This window comes from Phascolarctos cinereus, unplaced genomic scaffold (assembly GCF_003287225.1).
Source record: "Phascolarctos cinereus isolate Bilbo 61053 unplaced genomic scaffold, phaCin_HiC Scaffold_7;HRSCAF=346, whole genome shotgun sequence".
In the NCBI taxonomy this organism is placed as follows: domain Eukaryota; kingdom Metazoa; phylum Chordata; class Mammalia; order Diprotodontia; family Phascolarctidae; genus Phascolarctos; species Phascolarctos cinereus.
The window spans coordinates 101,192,177-101,215,226 of record NW_027556180.1 but is presented as its reverse complement, the minus strand read 5'-3'; the positions used below and the strand labels follow the sequence as shown (position 1 = coordinate 101,215,226).

Below are 23,050 nucleotides of genomic sequence, written 5' to 3'. Positions count from 1 at the left end.
CCTATGACTTGTGCCAATTTTCTTCCCATTGGCTTTGGGAACTAAACCACACAAAGAGTTTTAAGTTTGATTCTGAACTTGATATTATCATTTCAATATAAGATCAACATAATATACATGTAGTAGCTTTATTTAGAAAACTGAATAAGTTAGTATCTTTAAAAATTACCATCATTTGTGTTTTCTGATTCAACAAACAGATTGAGAAATCCTTAAGGCTGCAGGTCCCATCTCCTGCTCTAGGCCAGCTCCCTTTATTTGGATGAACATCTCACCGTGATAGTGGAGAAAAACTTTTTTTTAGAAAGATCTGCAGTCAGAGGGCTCAAGTTCAAACCCAGACTTGGCTACCTCAAGCAAGTTACTTTACCTCTCTAAGCCCAGATGTCCTCATCTGTGGCAAATGAAGGGATTGTACTAGACCTTTAAGGTCTTTTATTGCTTTAAATCCTAAAAGGCCTATGTGGAAGAATAAGATGCTTGCATTTTTAGGTAGTACCATTGACATTCAAGTCTAGAGGAGCAATTTTATCCTTTAAATAACTGAACCAAAAATTAGGAAGAAATCTACAACTTTTCCTGCAATCTTAAAATAATGAAAAGCGCTAGGAGTAAGTCAGAGTCTTTATGGTGGAATGGAAGCAGTGGTGGATGTGGAGTCAGAATCAAGGTTCCCATTTTGCTTCTTGCTACCTATGTGACCTTGAGAGGGTCACTTAAACTTTCAGGGCCTCAGTTTTCTCCTCTTTAAAATGAGAAGCTTGGCATAAATGACCACTAAGTCCCCTTCCAGCTTTAAATATATGATGAATTTCTTTCACCCTCAGTTTGCTCATCTCTATGATGGGAATAACATTATTGCAATGCCTACTTCACAGTGTTGTCGTATCCTTTGTGTCATATAAGATGATTGATAGAAAGTACTTTGAATGTTTTAAAGCAAAATTATTGGTTATCACTGTGACAATGAGTCTGTAGATAAACCGGGTGAAAGTCTTCACTTTGCTCCTAACCAGTTGTGTGACCTTCGTAAGTCAATTAACATTTCTGGCCCTGTTTCCTCATCTGTGAAATGAAGGTATTAGATTAATAGCTTACATTTTACAGTACTTGCTCATTTAAAACCTCTTACATGCATCCCTTTAACAGTTATTAAATACTATGTGCAAGGCATTGTGATAGGCACTGGCAGAAGTACATATTGTTGACATCTAGCAATTGTAGAAACAAGCCTTGAACCCCACCAGAGATTTAAGCCCACCTCCACTCTTCTTTTCACTAGACAAGAAACCAGTCACTATGTATGTATTAAATACTTGCCATGTGTCCATCCTTGTGGTTGGCATTTGGATTGCAAAGACAAAAAAGTGAAATAGCTCCTGCACACAGAGAGTTGACACTCCTATAAGAACATGAATGTATAAAGGTATATGCAAAATCCATATGCAAGAGAAACAAAGTAACCTTGGTGGAAAAACCTAGGTAACTGGGCAATGATAATAATAATCACTAGCATTTCTATAACACTAAGATTTTCAAAGTGCTTTACAGTTATTATCTCATTTGACCCTCAAAATGACCCTGCAAAGTAGGTGCTATTTGATTCCCATTTTATAGATGAGAAAACTGAAGTACACAGGTTATGTAACTTGCCCAAGGTTACATAGCTAGTAAGTGTCAGGAAGACTAAGAAATCTATCCAAGATATGAAGATAAACATTCTTTAGTGGTCTAGGAACTCATCTGATTTAAAACTCATATTAAACCTAGACTAGACTTGGAAAAATAGTCTAATAGTCAAAGATATATCTACTATTCAATGTAATATGTGTTTTCATGATGAAGAGTTAAAGAATACAAATAAAAATCTTGTGAACTCACTACCAGATCATGTAAAACGAGTAATTGCAACAAAAGGAGGTCATGGCACATATTAAGTTTGTAAAAGAAATTAAAAAGTAGTATCTAATTCTTCCCCCCCTCTCCTCCCCCCCCATATATATATATATAAGGTAATTTGAGGAAAGAGAAAGCACTAACAACTAGTGCAATTGGGATAAAGTATATTACCTGAGACTTGGAAGTTAGGTATTCCATGAGGTGGGGGTGGGGAGGTAGCATATGCCAGGAATAGAGCACATCCTGTGCAAAGGTGTGGAGGTAAGAGATAGAATGCCAGGATTAGGAAATAGCAAGTAGTCCAGTTTGGTTAGAACATTCACAAAATCAAGCTGGTGTTTAAAAGGGAATGATGACGTAGATTGGAGCCAGAACATAAGGGGTTTTAAATACCAAACTGAGGAGTTTTTATTTTATCTTAGAATTAGTAGGGAGCTCTTTAAGATCCTTAGGAAGAAGAGTAACATATTAGACATGTGCTTTAGGAATATTAATTTTCATAGGCTACAGGAGAGAGAATGGATAAGAGAGGTGAAGCAGGAAGATGAAGTTAACTTGTTCTAGAGGCAATATAGCAGCACTGAAGGTTTTTAGCAGGGAAATGACATGGTCAGATCAATGATTCTTAAATGATATCTAAGGAACATTATTTTGACAGATATGTGGAAAAGGGCAGAGGCTAAAGTCTGGTAATGCAAGCAGAGGAATTGTTTTGATGATTCAGGAAAGATATATAAACTAGGGTGGTAGGCATGTTAGTGAGAAAGAGAGGTGTGAGAGGTGCTATAGAGGAATAATAGATATTATTTGACAACTGTTTGGATTTGGGGTGGGGAAAGCTAAGAAAATTATTCTGAGATTGTGAACTTGGGTGACTGGAATAGAATAGAAATAGAAAAAGGGAAGTTTGGAGGAATATTAGGATTAATGTTGAATATGATGAATTTTGTTTTAGGCATTTTGAGCCTGATATGCCCATAAAGATGCCAATTAAAGACATCTAATGGGCAGAAAAGAATCTAAGACTGAACTCTGAGAGAGCCTAGAGCAAGATATATATAGATCTCTGCAGGTCATTTGCATGGAGGTGATAACCATATGTGGTGATGTGATCATCAAGAAAGAAAAGGTCAGTAATACTTGTATTCAGGTGAATTAGCAGAAATAGGTCATAATCAGCTGGTTCAACAAGTCTTGGAAGGTTCTGTCATATCCTAGATACATGTCCCAGAAAGACAGTTTAAGTCTCTTGCTGGTGATGCCAATAACTGCCTCAGTTGCTCTTAGCAACTACTACTGCTCACCTCCTTCCACTCTTCTATAAATGATCTCTCTTACTTAACAGCACCTTTACATCTATATCATCATTCCTTGAAAAAACAAGTACCTTCAGAGTATCTAATACCTGCTTCCCTTTGGGAAGAACTTCTGATTTGTTTTTAGCTCCAAATGTTTAGGAGTCCTAATTTTTCTCTGATTACTCTGTGACACTTCTCTGCTCTCCAGCCTGTGGACACAGGTGGGGACTTAACCTCTGGCTCTTCAGAACTTTTTTTCTCCTTTGTTTTCATATTAAGCTTTTCTTCTTTTTGGTTTATTGACACTTAATGCTTTTTGACAAACTGGAGAGTGAAAAGGTACTTCTTGAGTCCCTTTACCTTCTTTTGACCTTTAAGCATAGAGAGATGTCATTTGACTGTGTCAGAAATCCAATCACACACTTTGCAGTAAGTGAGATATCAGGTTCTTTTTCTTGTTTGCCCAGCCTCAGGAGAGCTGATCATATGACCAACTTTCACCAGCCTTCAGTGGTTCTCTGTATTGGTTAAATACATGTTCAACTAACACAGACAGCTATAAGGGGTGCTACCTGTTCTTGCTCATTATTAGCACTTTTTTTCTTAATTAAACTCCTTGGACTACTTCACAGAACTCCAAGAGGTCCACAGAACACAGTTTGAGGATCTGTGTACAAATGCCATCTCTCCGAGACCATTGCTAACTAACTCACCCTGTTTTCTGTCTTGTATGTAAATAGTTCTTTGCATCTTGTCCACTTCAGTAGAATGTCGACTTCTTAGTAGATAGAGCACTAGGCTTGGAGTCGGGAACACCTGAGTTTAAATCCAGCCTCAGATACTTAGTAGCTGTGTGACCTTGAACAGGTCACTTAAACTCTGTTAAGTAAAATGGGAATAATTGTAGAACCTTTTCCCAGGGTTGTTGTGACAGTTAGATGAGATAATATTTGTAAAGTGCTAGTGCAGTACCTGGGGCATAGTAGGCACTCTATAATGCTTATTTCCTTCCCTTCCCTTCTTGAAGGCAGGAACTGTTTTTGCCTTCTTTTGTATCTCCTTCATTTAGCATGGTGCCTGGCACATAGTAAATGTCTAATAAGTGCTGTTTTTAACTTGACTCAGCATATTTATTACTGAATTTTTTAAAATTTTCTAACTAATTAGGAAAAATGGAAAAAAATTCTACATGTACAATCTATTTTTCTTAGATTTCCAGTAACATATAATGAACCTTTTTAAAGGTTGCCTGGTTCTGAGGTTAACTCTCTGTCCACTACACCATATATAAGCAATAATAAACTGTTGTAGCTGGTAAGCTTAGGCTTTTCATATTAAACAATATGTTAATAGAGCACTTTACTGGTTATACATGGTTCTACCCAACATGGAAGCAGAAAGCCTTCATTGTGGCTAAAAAGTTGTGAGATGAGAGGAGTATTTATTTCTGAAACAGAATCTATTCTGTTCAGGGTTGAGACTTTGACAATAATTTACATAGAATCAAGTAGGGATTAAGAAATCCAGACCTACTACCCGAGTGTGCCAAGCCAGAGCTTTTCCATTTTACAGCCAAAGCAACAACAACAATAATGAATAGTTCACATTTAAACTAAGTATATAAACAGAATCTATTTTCTTAGGTTTACATTAAGATAAAACTTATTAGAAACTTATGTTGAATTTTAATCAAAGAAAAATCATGCAACTTATTTTTGTATAGGTTGCCAAGTCTACAGTTTTTCATACAGTAGAACAGATGGAAACTTAAGTTTTTAGACCTCTATCCATACCCCATATCGGAGCCTGGGAGCCAGACAGCTCATATAAGCAATAAACCTGTAATAACACCACATAAGCTTAATTATAATAATAAAGGTTTTCTTCAAGTTAGTGCTCTGAAAAAGAGCTAACTATGAAAAACAACTAATACAAAGAATTAAGTGAAACTGGTATATGGAATTATTATGGGTCAGCCAGTCAGTGAGTATTTATTAAGTACTTAGTATGATCCAGGCACTATACAAAACACGAAGTAGACTGTATATGGCATTTTTTTAAGGGGTATCTTAGTCTGCTCACCCTTGTACTTCATAAGCATAATGCCATCTTTGCTTAGAGGATAAAGTAATGTGCATTTTATCACAAGTATTACTAGTTATATCTCAACCCTTGAGTAATATTGTTTCTTGAAAAGAGCTGGAAAGAAATGAGAAATATTCCTGTGTGTATACCTATATACAAGATGATTTGAATTTTAAATGACCTTCAATATAAATATATCTCAGGAGTAAATTCTCCAAGGCTGTGGATGAAGGATGTGATTGTTTCAAAGAAATATTCATTAAACATACTGAAATTCAACTTGAGGTATCAGTTCACTTGATTATTTTTAATTCACTATATTCAAAACCAAACTCTGGCCCTCTAGGTAGAGAGTTCTACTGCACTAAATATCTCAAAGGACTTTGGTTTTTCTTCAGAATTTTGAGTTACTGAATCAAAGAATGTTCTGGATTGTAAAGTCAGTTTATTCACATAATCTGAAGAAGCCCATCTCTGTGTCCATAATTAAACAGAAACCACAGCATCCCAGCAGTTGGTAGAGTAGTGGATAGAGTACTGGACCTGGAGTCAGGAATACTCTTCTTCTAGATTTCAAATCTGGCCTCAGACACTTAATAGCTGTGTGACTCTGGGTAAACCATCTAACCCTGTTTCCCTAAGTTTCCTCTTCTGTAAAATGAGCTGGAAAAGGAAATGGCAAACGACTTCTGTATCTTTGCCAAAAAAAACCCAAATGGGGTCATTAAGGGTCAGACATAACTTAAAAATGACAACTGAACAACAACAACAGCATCCCAAATCATTCAAGGACTCTAAAATACTTAGAAATTAAACACTGTGTGTGAAAAAGAGAAAAACCCAAGTCACCTCAGAGTGTAACAAGAGAAAGCTTAGGAAATCACACATTCAGTTGATACAGTTAATAGATGACAAGGACTAGCAGGTTTGAGAAATAAAGACATGGGAAGAATTAGGATATGTGCACATGCATATATACATATGTATGTATGTATGTATGTATGTACGTATATAGTTGGCAACAGCACTTTGTGTCCTTTGGTTTCAGGAGAAAACATAGTATGAGTTCCTATTGGAGTAGAAAGCAAATTCACAAAGAGCAACACATCTTGGACTTTTAGTAAAATGGAGTTCACAGTCTTTCCCATTGCTTTAGAGGCAAGAACATGGGACTAGAACCCAGAACAAATGGGTCCTAGTCCCTATGGGTTCTGATCCATGCTCTGCCACGGCCTTGCTTTATGAATGTGGCCTCCAGACCTCAATTTCCTCATCTGTGGAATAAGAGGAATGTTCTAGATCACTTCTTTAAGGTCTCCAAATTCCAAATTTATGATCTCATGACTCATTCAACCGGTTTCCTGTTTTGTGTACAGATTTATAATATTCTTAGAGCTAAAAAAAAGAGCAAACAAATAGCAAAGTAACCATAAGAAATGTGCCTCCTGCTTCTATCTTCTATTTATAAATCTCAAAGGTCTTTTCCTTCCCTAATAGTTCAAGTCTGTTGAGTGTTGGCTATTTTCTAGTTACCCTGGAAGTCCTAAATCTAAGGAATCTGCCTTTCCAAGCATCATGACAGATTGAGGCCAGGAGAATGTATTTGTCCACCAGCCCAACATCTGTAACCACAGCTTAATTGTAGACTACCAGGATCATAGGTACTCTTGTGGATACCTGGGATTCAGGACCAAACATAAAAAGCCTTAGGCATCCATTCAGAAAAGCATATACTTTCTTACTCTAGTGTTAGGAACTAGACAATAAGTAACTCGGTGTCTTCCTCAAGCAAGTTTTATCAAATGACAGTCAGGTACATGTCAACAAAATAGATTGACATCTCAGGCAAGCACTAGTTTTCATATTCCATGCTGGATAGAAGTGCACAGGTGCCAGTAGCAGTGAGGTGAAAGTAAATTTCAAACCTGATCTTGGCAATTAACAAAATTAACTATTTTAAACTGCTGTAGGATTAATTTACACAAACTTTTTTTAAAGCATGACTGAGCACACATTGATACATTAAAATTTGAAGCCTTTGGATGCTTCAGCCATTGAATTATAGTATAGCCTCAGAAGTAGCTTTCAAGTACGCAATTAGTAACTATAAATGCTTGGGATGGTAGGCAGCATTAGATGAAAAACACTATAAGAGTGAATCTTTATGTCCAATATTCCTGAAACTTAAAATAGCCAAAGTATGTTGACTCAAGTGCCACCCACTTATTCCTAAATTAAGGTCATTTTAATATCACCTAAAGTTGGTTTGATCTGAGAATTGGGGATCATCCTTAGTCAATTTATTGTTCTATGTTAATATCAAATGCACATATTTCTCAATTAGTAATACTTCCTTTGACAAGGGATAGAGTCCAATAGTTCACTTGGCAAAAAAGTCTACAATTTGTAAAAAGAAATGAAGCAGGCATAAGTTCATTCCAGAATGTTGGAAACTGGGAGATTACAATACAAAACCATCATTAAATACTAACTAAAGTTGTATAAATGTGAATTAACTATTTTCACCTGGTAGGAATATTTGGGCCACTCAGGATTTGGTATCAAATCCTTCTTGCTTTTATAAAGGAGAGAATAAAGATAAAGAGCAGAATGGGGTGAATGAGTTGGTAGGTGGGAGTAGGGAAGGGGACAAGTTGGAACTGGAGCCAAGACAGTGAGGAAGGGGGCACAGAAAGGATTACTTGAAAGTAACAAAAAGACAAGCTCTTACAGCTTTTTAGTTTGTTCTCAGGACCTCTCCAGTTATGTAAAGACATTTGACTATGTCAGGACAAGCAAGAAGTGGTCACAGGGAGCAGTTTACAAAGCAAAAGCAAGAGCTTTGTAAACCAGACAGCTTAGGGGAAAACGTTGCTGTTGGACCATAAATGTGAGCCAACACTCCTGTGAGTACCCTATGAATTTTTTTTTTAAATTACACAAAATTATACAGCATTTCTTCATTATACAGCATTTTTCATTTCTCACAGATTCAGTAATTGAGGTATCACTTGTATGCATTGTGATAAGCCAAATTAAATTTTCATCATTGAGATATTTTTATTCTTTTGATCTAAGCCAGCTCTAACTTCTGGATGCTTCTGTAGCTATCTTCATCATTATCTCTGAGATCCTGTGGTTATACAATTTTTGGCAGAAAACATTTTGCCAGTGAAATTTCTGACTGAAATAGTTGTACCTCAAATAGTAGGAAGTGCTTTTCTAATGGTACAATTGTTCCTGAAAGAACAAGAAAGATAATTACAAAGGAGGAAAGGTTGCTATATGTAATCAGGGAAAGAGAAATATAAACGATGACAATAGTCTACAAATAAATGAAGGATTCTTATAAGGAAAATGTTTGCCGATGTCATATGTATGCAGAGAGGATTAAACAAAAGGAAATAAATATTAATTGGAGCAAGATATTTGAAAGTCAAAAGACATTTTTAGTCCACTGTTACAAATTAAGACAAGGAGAGCTGTGAAATTTCTATTTTTAAAAAAAAATTTATTACTCATTCAATGCAAGGCAATTAGACTTTGTAGAAGGTAAAAGGAGCAAATGGTTCTTGTTTTGAAACAGTTTACCTTCTAGGTGAGGAGATAAGACATTCACTCAAGAATACTGTTAATGTTGACATCAAGAAAAACAAACATGCGCTTCCACAGCTTATCCCTTGCGTTTGTTGGCATTTAGAAAACACTCCTAGGTCCTGACACTATTTGACAGTTCCTATGACTTTAAAGCTTCACACCTGGGAGAAAAATGGTACCATTAGCAAAAATGCAATAGTCTAGGGAGGTTACTTGTTTTTTGTTTGTATTTGGGGGAAGTGGGGTAGGAGATATGTTTTAGATATGTTGAGTTTAAGGTAGTGGCAGGACAACCAGGTAAAAGTGTCTAGCAGGCAGCTAAAGATAGAGTTGAGTTCAGAAAGAGAGAGAGGTCTAGAGAGAGCAGCAGATTTAGCTTCGTTATCTTTTTATCTTCCCTAGCACAGTGCTCTGGAAACAGTAACAACTTAGCAAATAGTTATTTAAATAAATGTATATACTAGGTAAAGATAAAAAGTAGATGCCATTTTAGGAGGAAAGAATTTTGAGAAAGAAGAGCTGATAGTCAAGTACTGATATACCCACATTTAGAAAAGTGGAAGAAAGCCAGACTATGGAGGGCTTTAAATGCCAAGCTCAATTCAAATCCACAAGAATTTATCAGGCACCTATTGTGTGCAAGGCACTATAGTAAGGGATGTCAAAACAAACAAAAAAGTCTTTTCCCCCTGGAAACCTACATTCTATTGGGTGATAGAACTTGATCACAGATAACCAAATCCAAATAATTAACAGGAGGAGAGTGCACTAAAAACTAGTCCAATTAAGAAAGGCCGCACCAATCAATCAACAATCATTGATTAAGAGCCTACGATGTCCCATGCACTGTGCTCAGCATTGAGAAAACAATCTCTTTCCTCATGGAGCTTACATTCTAACTGAGTAGACAGCATGTTCATCTAGAAGCATACGCAAAAGAGATAAATGGTAAGGGGGAGAGGTAGAGTAAGGCTCCAGGAGCAACCCTGATTGGTGGATATTTAATGAGGAGGTATACTACTAGCTCAAAATTCCTTCAATGTGAGGGGTAGGGGTTGTCAGCTGAATAACAAGGTCAAGAGATTCAATAACCTCCAGCAATGTAGGCAAGGAAAACTACCTTACTCCAGATCTTTCTGGCTTAGTTTCTCCTTTATAGGCCAGGTAGACCTGATTTTGAGGGGGGGAATAGCAAGGATGAAGGGACCTATCCCTGGGAGAGTACCTACGGATGGCTTTGTTTAGGGTTAAAGAAAAAAATAAGGGTCCCTGCCCAGGTACATGCCTTGGCTAGAATGGGAGTGGTCAAATGATATAATGTTAAAATTAATTTTACTGATTTCCTGAACCATAGGATACACAGAAGGAAGTAATGTATACATTATTTATACATTATACAATATGACTAGCAACGTAGGATGGAATTCAGTTATAAAGAGCTTTAAATTCCTAACAAGAAAAAAAATTATATCTGATCCTAGAAATAATAGGGAACCACTGAAATTTATTAAGTGTTTGGGGGAATAATGGGGTGGTTTATGATTATAGAGGACAGTTTGGATGCTAGAGGTGTTTTAAAGATAATATTGAAAAGCTTTGGCAACTGATTGGATATATTGAATGAGAGCAAAAAGTTGAAGATGTCACCAAAGTTGCAAGCCTATATGGCTGGAATGATGATGGTGCCCTTGACAGAAGCATGGAAGTTAGGAAGAGGATTAGGTTTTGGGGGGAAAAATGAATTCATTGTTGGATGAGTTGAATATGAGATGCCTAGAGAATATCTAGATGGGAATGATCAATAGGAAATTGGTTATGTCAGACTGGTGGTCATGAGAGAGACTAAAACCAGATATATAGATTTGTAAGTCACCTATATAGAGTTGATAATTAAATCCATGATATCTAATGAGGTGAATAAGGTGATATATAGAGAAAAGGGGACCCAGTTCAGAGTCTTGAGCTACACCCACAATTAGGGAATAAGACACATCCAAGTAGAGGTAGCAGGAAGAACCAAGAAAGAACAGTGACATGAAAACCCAGAAATGAGAGAGTATCCAGGAAAAGAAGGTGGTTAATAATGTCAAATGCTTTAAAGAAGTCAAGAATTTTGCAGATTAAGAAAAGTCTATCAGATTTGTTAATTAAGAGGTAATTACTAACTTCGGAGACATTAAAACATCAAAGCTGTGCTATGAAAGAAGCTAGGGATACTATTAGGAGGAAGTGAAGTGGGTAATCATTTCAGAAATGGGAGACCACCTGGGCAGTCAGAATGCTGAGTTTGGGGAAAAGTGGATTAAGCCAGTTTTACTAGAATAGCAATTGTGTGAAAGGGAATGGTCAAAAATAAGCCTATAAAAATAGACTGGTGCTACACTGTGAAGGACTTTAAATGCCAAGCTAAGGAATCTGCATTTTATCCAAGAGTCAGTAGGGAGGTACATGAGATTCTTGAGGAGAGGAGTAATGTGGCATATATGTGGAAGGAAGATGAATTTGAAAAGGGAAAGCTAATTTGTCCGAGAGGCAATAGGGCAACTTTGGTGATTTTTAATCGGGGAAATAGCATGGTCAGTCCTATGCATTCTTCAAATGATATCAAAGGAGAAAGAAAAAGTTATAAAGGTAGGAGAACCAGGATAATGTAGGATCATGGAAGTCAAATTAGGATAGCACTTCCGACTGCCACGAAGGGAGTTAGCATCATTGGACCCTAAAAGAACAGGCCTAAAGTGACTGAGTAACTTTCCCATGATTACATGTGTAATAAGTAGCAAAACTAGGTTTTGAATATAGTTTTTCTCATCAAATCAAGCCATCATTCCCCTACAAAAAGAATGAAGACTCAGGAAGGGTCAGGATCTTTGTCGTTTAGAAAGTTATTGATGACGGAGGAAAAGACAATTTCAATAGAGTAGTGTAGTTGTAGGCAAATTGCAGGAGGTTAAGGAGTGAGGCATAGCAAATGTAAAGTGATAACTCAAAAATTTTTGTAGTTCAAAAAAAAAGAAATAGAACAATAGCGATAGGAGTAGCAGCATGAAGTGAGAGGTTTTTGTTTGATATTTAGAAATAAATATAAGCATCTTTGTTGGATAATTTTGGTGCCATCCTATGTAGGGGACTTGTGGGGTTTCTTTCCAGCTTTGATATCAATGTGGAAAGTTTAGCATAAGAAATGACAAGATGAAGATGTTGTCTTTGAAATTTTATTCTGAGGATAGTGATATATAGCCCATATATAACAAGTCTGATAATGAACGCATCCACCTGAGCTAAGGACATCATGAGTAACTACAGGATGTTCTAGTACAGTACGCACTTATTTTATCAGTGCCTAGAGATATATTTTTGTCTCCTTTGGTTTTCCTCTGCTTCTTTACAAAATTAGAGGCTATCAGGAATTTTATGGGTGGTCCTTTTTTATTTTAGCTATATACAAAATGCCCCTCTGCTCTTTTTTATCATTTTTATTCATTTTCAATACATAAGATAAAATAAATAGCAAAAATGAAACAGAGGAAAGACGATTATTTATAGCATCAGTAAATCAGCAGCAGAGAAAACCTCAAGGGTATGGGCTGCTGGCTGCTAGAGTTGTCTTGGGTTATTGCATAGATTAAAAACATATATTTGTCACACACTTTACTATTATGCAGACCCAATTGTGCTTTAAAAATTATATTTATAGGTCATTTTGTCCACTGCCAAAGTTAAGCCATTGCTGGGGTGAAACAAAGCTGCTATTTAGCAGATCAGAGCAGTAGTTAATAAAGGCAAAAGGTAACTAGAGACAGAATTTTTAGGTGAACAGAAGTACTCCAATTGAGCACACCAGATTTCAATATCCCTTCTCCTGCCAAAGCTACCGCAGCCTCTGTATTGACCAGAAGAGACAGTAGCTTAATTTTACATTTCACCTGAGAGTAGCCCTTCCAAGAATCTAGTGTTCGTTAGAGCCATGTTATGATACAGAAATCAATAATAGCTTAAAGGAAATAACATCCCTTTCTGAATTGTAAGTGATCTTTTCTTATAGTGGTCGGGGTTGTCTCAGAGTTACCCTCTTACCCAGAGTTGGAGCTGCCATGCTTTTGTGTGTGCCATAAACACAAAAGAGCTGATAGGTGAAATATTTTTGTTTGTTTATTATTAGAATACCAAATTTCACATGGTTTCATTTGTTGCGGTTGGAGTTTTTTGGGTTATTGTTTTTTTATTTTGTTTTGTTTTTTGCCATTCCCTTCCCAGCTTTCCTGTTTCTTTTGAGACCTTCATGAAACAATGGAAATCCCATCTCAGAGAGGGGTGATCTGGTTTTTGTTGTTTTTTTCCTCCCAGCTTTCTTTGTTACCTTATTCTTCAGTTATCCATCAAGGATCAGGTGATATCCTAGAATCATGGAGTATTTCTGGACCAAATCTCAGGCACTTTTTCTTGTGTTTAAATGAAGCGGATCCTGTACATTTAAGAAATTCTGCTATTCAGCGTTAACACTTTGCCAGTTTTCAGTTCAGTCCTGGAAAGCTGTCAGGGGACTCCTGTGTCAACTCTTGTGGTAAAAATTGTGCAACGAATAAAATGAAGAATGATAAGTGTTTTTATATCTTAAAGGAAAATGGCATTTATTCTCATGCTATTTCATTTGGATCCCCAGAAACTCCATATATTTAGGCAGAGTTGTCTGTTTTATTCCCTTACGGAAAGGGAATTAAGAATAGCAGCAAGTTCCTTACTGGCTATACTGAAAACACCAATGAATGTTTATAATAGGAGTAATCCTAGGTAAAACACACTTTTACCACAATAACATTCAAGGTTTCTTAGAATCAAAGAAAGAGAAAAAAAAGATAATGAGTTTAATTGTATATAAAACAATGGGGGAAATCTTCAAATTCTTAGAATGCTTTAAACAATAATATTTTAATTTCCTTTGAATATTTATTTTGATGAGGCTTTAGGAGAGCTAGAAAGTAATTCTGTATCAATCATTAACAAGCATTTATTAAGTGCCTGCTGTGTGGCAGGTACCATTCTATGTGCTGGGATTATAGAAACAAAAATAAACAGCCCCTACCCTTAAGGAGCTCACAGGGGAGATAATGTGTGAGTATAGAAGTATGTAAAAATAAATGTAAGGTAATTGGGTGATGGGGAGAATGTGCTCAATCCCCCCACTCACCCAGCCTCACACTCCTCCTCTTACCCCTACTGAGCAGTTAAGGACCAGGAAAGGATCAAATGTTATCCTTCATTTTAGAAGTGTGCTCATTTTAAGCTTAACTTACTTCAAGAAGGGTCAGGAGGAAATAGAATCCCCTTCCTCCTCCTGCCTCTTCTGCATTTGGCCTAAGTCCTCTATGTACAGATATTATTGCACCTCTATTTCAAGCTTGGTCAAGTTGTTTTTTGGGTTGTTTTGTTTTGATTTGATTTGTCTTGGTCCAGACTTGTGACTTCACTGGTGGAGGGTTCCCTCTAACAAAGCAAACAGGCAACTAATCTATAGTTTTTAATTGTAGAGAGTTCCCTGGGAAACTGAAAAGTTAAGTGACTTGCCCAAGGGCACACAACTAGTAGGTGCCTCACGCACTGCCTATAACTCAGTCTTCCTGATTTTCTTCCTGGCTTTCTGTTTACTAGACGGGGCAGCCTCTCCAAGCTGTTAAATCTTTGATGTGGACACAGGCTGCTAGCCTCCACATCTCTATTAGATATACCTATTCCGCCAGGGGTCACTCTCCATAGGTAGTCTGGTTGGAGGAGAGCATTTTAAGCCTTTTCCATAAGGAGAAAAGAAGTGTCATTTAGGGTTTTTCCACATTCCGTATGGTGTGTAACAAGTGACTATTTTATAAGCCTAACTGGTCTCTTATCATTAGCACCTCTAAAACAAAAACTCTTGCATGGTTTATAACTGGCAAAGGGGAAGATAAAAACAACTGGCATATTATGCAAGCTCACCTCTTCTTATTCCCCACTCCATCTAAAAATTTGCTTGTTGTCTCTTGCTTCCAGTTTGCTAATATCAGCCTCTCTAAGTTCCTATATGCTCCTTTTTCTCTCAGTGAATCAACTTTTCACTCAAAATTTATTTAATCTTTAATTTCATTAACCCCACCTGTGTTCATTTGCAATCCTTCATATCTCCTGTAATGTAATATATTGCTGAAATTATAGAAATAAAGAGTGCTAGAATGAAGGAGGACATCCAGTCCCATCGTGTCATTTGTAAATGAAGCCACAGAGGTCCAGAGAAATTCAATCACTTCCTTTGCATGTGTTTGTGTCTTTGTAAATGTTCCCAGTTCTTTTACATATATGTTTATCCTGCCTTCTGGACTAGATTAGGAGTCTCCAAACTTTTTTACACAGTAAAAAATAATTGAACACATGCCTCTAATACATGTATATTTACAAGTTATCTACATATACTACCATACTAATAATTATGTTATTGAGTTTATGCAAATTATAAAAATGAAAGATTTTAAAGATCAGAAAGAGGTAAAATAATATCTTATTCTAAAGTTAATAAGAGCCCCTGGAGTTTACTGAGTGACATGTGCTTAAGGAAAATCCCTGCTATCTATGTGAATATATGTTTGCATGTGTATACATGTATGTATATATGTGCATATGTGTACATGTGTGTGTATATATATACACACATGTACATATATGTATATGTGTGAAATGACAAGAACTTGAGGGAGGGAGGCCAAGTAAGAAGGTAGACAACCTGAACTAGAGTACTGGCAATGTGAGCAGAGAAAAGGAAATGAATGCTGGAGATATTGTGGAGATAGAAATGAGAATAAAACTGGTTAGATGTGTTGAATGAGAGGAGAAATCAAAGATGGCACCAGGTTTGCCAAACTAGATGACTGGAAGAGTAGTGGAGTCCTCAATAGGATAGGAAAATTTAGAAGAAGGGTGGGTTTGGGGGAAAAGGTAATGAATTCTGTTTTTAACATGATGAATTTAAGGTGCATATAGGACATCAAGTTCATAATGTCCAATATGCAGTTGATGATGTGAGACTGAAGCTTAGAATAAATAGCACTGGATATATAGATCTAAGAGTCATCAACACCAAGACGAAAATTAATCTCATGGAGCTGGAGAAGTGACCAAGTGAGAAGGTATACAGAGAGAAGAGACGAGGGCCCTGGACAAAGCCTTTAGGTACACCCACTATTATGGGCCATGACATGCATGATGATTCACTAAAGGAAACTGAGAAGCAAGAAGGGAGGAAAAGAAACAAGAGAGAGAAATATCAAAACAACTCAAAGATGAGAGAGTGTACAGGAGCAGAGGGTGAGCAGCAGGATAAAATGCTACAGAGAGGTCAAGAATGATATGAACTTAGAAAAGGCCATCAGATTTGGCAATGAAGAGGTCATTTGTAACTTTGAAGAGAGCAGTTTCATTTGAGTGAAGAGTAAACTATAACTAGAAAGTTGAGAACCTGTGACATTGAAAGCTGGTCCCCTTGACAAAAAGGAAGTTCTTAAGACAGAGCTGTTTAGGGGAAAAGATAATATAATCACAACCCATCTAGGCCTGCTCATTTTGTATATTCCACTCTCACCAGAAAATGAAAAATAAGAGGCAGTGAGATCTTGCTTATCAGTCACTGCTCTAGGGTACAGAATCTTCTGCTGTAGTGTTTGGGGGACTGGATGTAGGGATACTCAGGGGGAGGGGAGAAATTTTGTTTTCAAAGCTACTCTAGCGCCTGAGTTGGATTAGATGGGTCCACACCAAGAGCCATAGGAGAGACCTGCAATAGGGCATAGAGTGGAAAAACGTTGAAGATATTAAGGGGATCTATGGTAGAGGCAAGCTCACAATTGGCTATGGGAATGGGTTTCAACATAACTTCCTACCTTCTAATTGGTTGATCACATAACCCCTGGGGTCAAGCCACAGCCCCCTCTTTAGAGAGATCACTGCTCTAAACTGTAAACTACTTAAGATTAGGATTAATTTCTTCTCTTTCCATTTTAGTTTCACGTGCAGTGATATTTGTAGCACAAGTGTTCAGTAAATGTTTGCTATTCAATTCATTCTATTTTGAAAAGTACTTAAGAAGTACTTAATAAGGTCACTCTCTTTCCAACCTTTTCTTGTATGTAATTAAGAAGAAACTTCATTTGGAATATTATCCTCTGAGAACTTTTGAAATGTTATTTTTTAAAATGCTTGGCTCCTCAGAATACAATGCTTATTCATAAATTAGGTATAATAAAGTTAAATTCTATATAGGGAAGCTACATCGCAAGATGCAGATGTTTACAAAATATGTCCAGAGAACCTCAGGTTCAGGTAATTCCAGTATTTCATTGTAGGAAATCATTCAAAGTAATCATTATAGCCATATTAGTTTGTATTAGTTTCAGGCAGGTACTGTTACAGGGCCAGTATTCCTGAAGTATAAAAAAAACCCAGAACACCAGAAGATTCAACATTACCCTTTGAAAACTACTGTGCTAGTGGTTTAGAATGCCAGATTACAAGTCAAGGGATGACTCTTGATGTGTTTTGTGACCTTGGACAAATTACTCCTCTTATTTATGTTTCTATAGCTATTATTATATCTTCTTTATATGGATATAAGGAAAATTAGATGTTTCAATAAATAATTTTGAACTACAAATATAAAGTATTACTTAAATTCAACAATGTTGCATTATTTAGGACATTTCTGTGTGAAATTATTTATAAACTCCCTTTAAGATACCCTTCAGAGATAGTGTCTGTGTTATACCACCGATTTACTCTATGACACTCTAGGCAAGTCACTTAGCCTTTTTTGCTTTCACTTTTCTATCTGTAAAATAATGGTGGCAGTGATTTAAAGAGTAGTAAATGCTTCTAAATAAAGGTGCTATCTAAACCTTTAGTATTAATATAAGCCTTTAGAGTTAATAAAAATGGTACTTCACTCCTTACTGATGCTGTTAGCAGAAAATCATAGCAGTCAAGGCATCTAAATAAGCCATTTTAGGAAAGGTAGTACCTGCCGTAAGAAGGGTTCTAGTTGATGTTTGAGCCTTTGGGAGCAGGGACAGGGAAGGACCATGCTTCTATAGCCTTTATTCATTCTAATATACATTTGGCATTTGGTCTTCTATTGTTCTCAGTTCTGACTAACTTTGTTTTCTCAAAAAATTATTCTTAAGCTAATCCTTACACATATAAACCTTGAAATATTGTCATTTTTTTAGTCTAAAAGTATGAGGCCCTTTAAGACTTCTCATTCAAATCAGATGATAACAAAATTAATCCTGTAGCACCCCATCCTGTGAAATACTCCTAATCCTCACACATAGGTTGGGGAGGGGAGGAGGAAGAGGATGACTATTCTATGTTCAAAGATACTCTGTATTATAGATTTGCAACTCATTAGCCACCATAGCTAGCCAATAGACACAATTAACTCAAAGCAAAGGCATTAACTAAGCTAGAATAATAAGAATAGCTAGACAACATTCCTCTCTGTAAACCTGAGGCACACTGTCCCTCAAATGTGCATCCTTGGGAAGAGTAGTTACTAACTCAGCACACACTTGTAATGAGGTACATGCAATGAGAGCAGGTGGACAATGCAACTTACTCTCCAGTACCTCAGGGCTCAATATAATAATAACAACCATAATAACTGGAATTCACACATCACTTTAAGATTTACAAAAATCATCTCATTTTATCTTCACAATAACTCTGAGAGGTATTTGTTATTAGAGCCCCATTTTAAAGATGAGGAAACAGGCTAAGAGAGGCTAAGGGACTTTTCCAGGGCCACACAGCTAGTAAGTATCTAAGGCTAGATTTCTACTCAGGTTTTCCTGACTCCAGGTCCAACACTCTGTCTGCTGTGGCACCTTGTTCCTTAATATTCTTTCTCTCTTTATAGTGTTCTCATATTGCTCTCCCTTAGATATAGTGTTTCTCTACTAGGTGTGAATTCCTGAGAACTTAATTCTGAAATGCTTGTTTTTTCTTAGAGCCTTGGTCAGCTCTCTTCTCTTCTGCCAGAGGTCAAACTACATGAAACTGGTTTTTCACATATTTCACAGCCAATGTCTGTCTCCCTTTCTGATTCGTCAGGTATCTCTTTTCACATTCTATAAAGGAATAAGAATGCATGGACATGTTTTTGCACTCAGTTTAATATATTGACACGTAATTGTTTTTGTTATTTGCCCACTGTTTTTTGTGATTTGTCAACTCAACTGGAGGGGAAAAAACCAACTCTATCCCCTTCACACCCATTCCCATAGGGAATTGACCTCCTCAAGAAACCAACATACTTAAGGATTCTACTGGCATATCTAATCTTATGAGTTGTGTGGTTTTCCTGTTAAAAACGTAAGATTTTGCTAATTATAAAAATAGCATTCTCATAAGAACCCTGGTCAAAATGAGCATTCAATCTGTGAATCCATGCAGCTTGATTTTATAAGAGATTAAATTAAAGCATGTGTAATGGTTGTCATCACATTTTAATAGAGGTTATTAACTTCTTATTTCTTTATGTACAGGCAACTCTTAATTTTCCTTGCTAACAATGATAAATAGGGATGATAATTAAGATATCTGATCATTACAAATAATCCAGACATTATTTTAGCCAGTACCTTTAATCTCATCTTCCCCATCAAACATTTTACCAGAGATTCTGAATAGTAGAACTAGCTTGTTAAACTTTTTCCAGAGGTATAGTGGATAGAGAGGCATCTTCAAAGCCAGGAAGATCTGGGTTCACCTCTGATGCATTAAATGTCCTGGGCACACCCTCTAAGTAATCTGTGAATGCTCAAGGCACCTCATTAAGACTATCAGTTGCAGAGAAGGTGCAAATCTACATTGTTAGAGTGAGTTTCCTCATCATGGAGTTTTCTATAGCAAAGAAATAGCAGGTCCAGTGCCTGTCCTTCCTGCACATCTGTGATGGTGTTACCAATACAAATTTGATCAGCACTCAGAAAATAGCATCAAGGTGACTGAACAGTCAAGAGTTAATTATAGGATCATAGGATTTTGAAATTGGAAGTGACCTGAAAGATCAGCTCTTCTAATACTTTTATTTTACATTTGAGAAAATTCTGGCCTAGAGAGGTTAAGTTATTTTGCCCAAGGTCACAGTTATAGTAAGTAGCAAAGCTAGATTAACCTAGGTCTTCTGACTCCTAATCCTGTACTTTTCCCCCTATACCATAAAGTTTGAGCTACTAAGTCTTTCGTGTTAAGTTGTGCATATATTTTATTTGGACCTGAAAACCTGAACAACTTAGCTATGGGAAAGGTCATGAAAACCATTTCCGTATTGTTGTTTTACAAGCGTAGTTTGTGCAGTATAAACTGATAGAGCATAACTTCCTTAAGTGAAAATCACTGCACTATTAGATTTTGATTTTTGAGTAACAATTGTCCACCTGATATAGAAGAAGATAGGAAAGGGGTATTTATTTTCTTCCAACAGCTAAAAGGTGATCATACTTCTGAAATTTGTTGAGATTGTCCAAGAAAGTGTGTGAAATACTCATCCATCACTAGGCGCCCCTGGTCAGGAAATGACAGTGCAGTAAATATCTTCAGCAGCCACCTTTTAATGTACAAGCTGTTTTCGGTTGGAATTTTCAGCACTCACATAAAACACACTGTCATGAGTGACTGCCTGTGCTCCAAAGTCATTATTATTGGGATAATGGAACATCTTTCACCGAATAACCAAAAAACTTTAAATGTCATGTCAAGTTTGTTGAAGCCATTTTCAAACCCTGCTCAAGGTTACATGAATATTGAGTATGCCTCTTTTTTAAGTTTCAGATCTGTGAGAAGAATCACTCATAAGACTATAAGATTTAAGTCACTTAATTTTGAGGGGATGTAATCTGTCTAATACTCTTAGGAAAAGTCATTCAGCTATAGCTGTTTCATCATTAGATACTATAACAGATTCCTAATGATGATGTGATGTGTCAAGATCACTCTTGCTTACTAGTAATTTACCAAATAGAAAAGAAAATAGATTCTCTTTTACAATTAAATAGTGACAAAAAATTGTTGCTTGTGCTTTCAGATTTTAACACTATACCTATATATCTTTATCTGTCAAAGGAATCCAAATGACTTCAGTTAAATTTTTGACCTCTGTGACAATTCATTTTCTGTGTACGAAACAGCATTGGTTTTTTTTAAACTATTACTAAAACAAATATTAAAGGAAAAAACAATTCTAATGAATTGGTTTTCATATATATATATATACACATGTATATGTGTGTGTGTATATATATATACATATATGTATATGTGTGTGTGTATATATATACATATATGTATATGTATGTATATATATATATATGTATACTAATTTAGTTGAAATTAAAAAGACTTGGGGGAAAAAAAGACCTTTTATCATGTAAATATCTTCTGTCTTGTCTTTGACCTTTGTCTCTGTGTGGGACCTGTTCAATGAGAAGAATAGCTTTGAGACTATTTTTGAACATTTGCACAGTCCTTAGTAATTCTTTCCTAAATTATAAGTTTTATGTTCCTTTCCTCTTTATTTATAGAGAACCAGAAGAAGCAACTGGTGGAAGTATCCCATTCCCGCCGCAAACTCAATTGCAACTCAAGCAGGACTCCTGTTGCCAAGGAACTTAATTATAATCAAGACACTCATTCATCCACAGTGAGGATCAAGGATATTGGGAAGAAGGAGACCTGTAACATAGAAGGCACCAAAGAAAAGGAAATGGAGCTTCTTGGCTCTGTTTCTAAAACTGAATCACTTCCTGAAGTGGAGGCCCTGCTGGCAAGACTTCGAGCTTTATGAATTCAGTTGATAAAAATGAATAAGCACACTATAATGCCATACTGTGCTTGGCTGCAACACTTTTTTAAATGCCTTACTTTTGTATAACTGGCATATAGTTATGCATTTGAAAGTATATCACAATTTTATCTAAAATTCATACTTGCAATGCTTTTGCTGTATGTTTGAGACCTTGTGCAAAACTATAATTGGCTTAATGCCTTTTGGTTGACAATCTGTTCTACTATAGTTGGAAAGAGAGATTGAATTATATATAATATTCTAGTGAACAGGTGGGTGACTACTCTACTCAGCAATGTTTTTTTAAAGAAAATATATGATATGCCTGCAGGTCTAAATAATTATATTTGGTTTGTTGTCTATGGCTAGTTCAATGAATCACAAATCTCAGAACTCAAGTCTTGTTGTATACATGCATGTATATTTGTATTTATATATGTCCAAGTTCTTTTTGTAGTTATGATCTGCATTCTCTCATTGTAACATCAGAAATATTAAGTAGACATATAAAATGACTAGTAGACACATTATAATCATTGCTGAATTCAGGCTGATTAGATTCTTCAAAACAGTAAGGTATATTAAGCCCACTGCAAATATATAATGTATGAAGACTATATGATATATTACTTAAGCTTGTACACAATGCAGATGCATTTATATAAAATGAATATATCTTATACCAAACTTTTGCTGCTGAAATCTTATATCTGTTCTGGAAGACTTTTTTTAGCTTTCAATCATGGCTGAGGTACAAAATTATCATTTTGTAATTTCCCAACTGTGTGGGTTTTTTTGTTTTTTGGGTTTTTATTTTTTATGTCATGAGCTAACAGTATTGCAGGTTTTATAAACTACATGACCATCAGTAACTTTTACAGATAGATTTCAATGAATAGGTTTCCTTTTAAAAATGTTTTACATAAAAATAGGGGCACTGCTGCTCTGTTAATTTCTCATCAAAGAAAATAAACTTCTTGCACTAAAGAAAAAAGTTGCTTTGGGTGGTTTCTCATTTGAACTTATGATGCACTGTGAGTTAATTTGGAGATAGGTTGTTGCTGTTTATATATTTTGCATTATAAAATACACTATAAGGTCTTTTGCCTTCAGTTAAAAAGCAGTTATATGGAACCAGTCTTGGACAGGTCCCCTGCTTTTTATTTCCTTGTTTAAGTTGCCTCCTTCTTCTGCTCCAAGTTAATAAAGTTAATTAATTAGAACTGTGAAACAGGGCCTGTTTATAGACATTGGGGAACAGAGTGTTTTCCATAGCCATTGTGGGAATAAATTGTTCTCCTTTTATGCATTA

General features: G+C 36.1%; 1 protein-coding gene across 1 annotated transcript in view; it reads left to right on the top strand.

Annotated features, from left to right (window-relative positions):
* Window positions 1-22,726, top strand: part of DIAPH3 (diaphanous related formin 3) — a 447,621-nt gene extending 424,895 nt beyond the window's left edge. The window contains exon 28 of the mRNA XM_021006402.2: window positions 21,476-22,726. Within this exon, the coding sequence (XP_020862061.1) occupies window positions 21,476-21,738 (263 nt within the window). The 3' untranslated portion in view covers window positions 21,739-22,726. The remainder of the gene's footprint in view (window positions 1-21,475) is intronic.
* The last annotated feature ends 324 nt before the right edge of the window (window positions 22,727-23,050 follow it).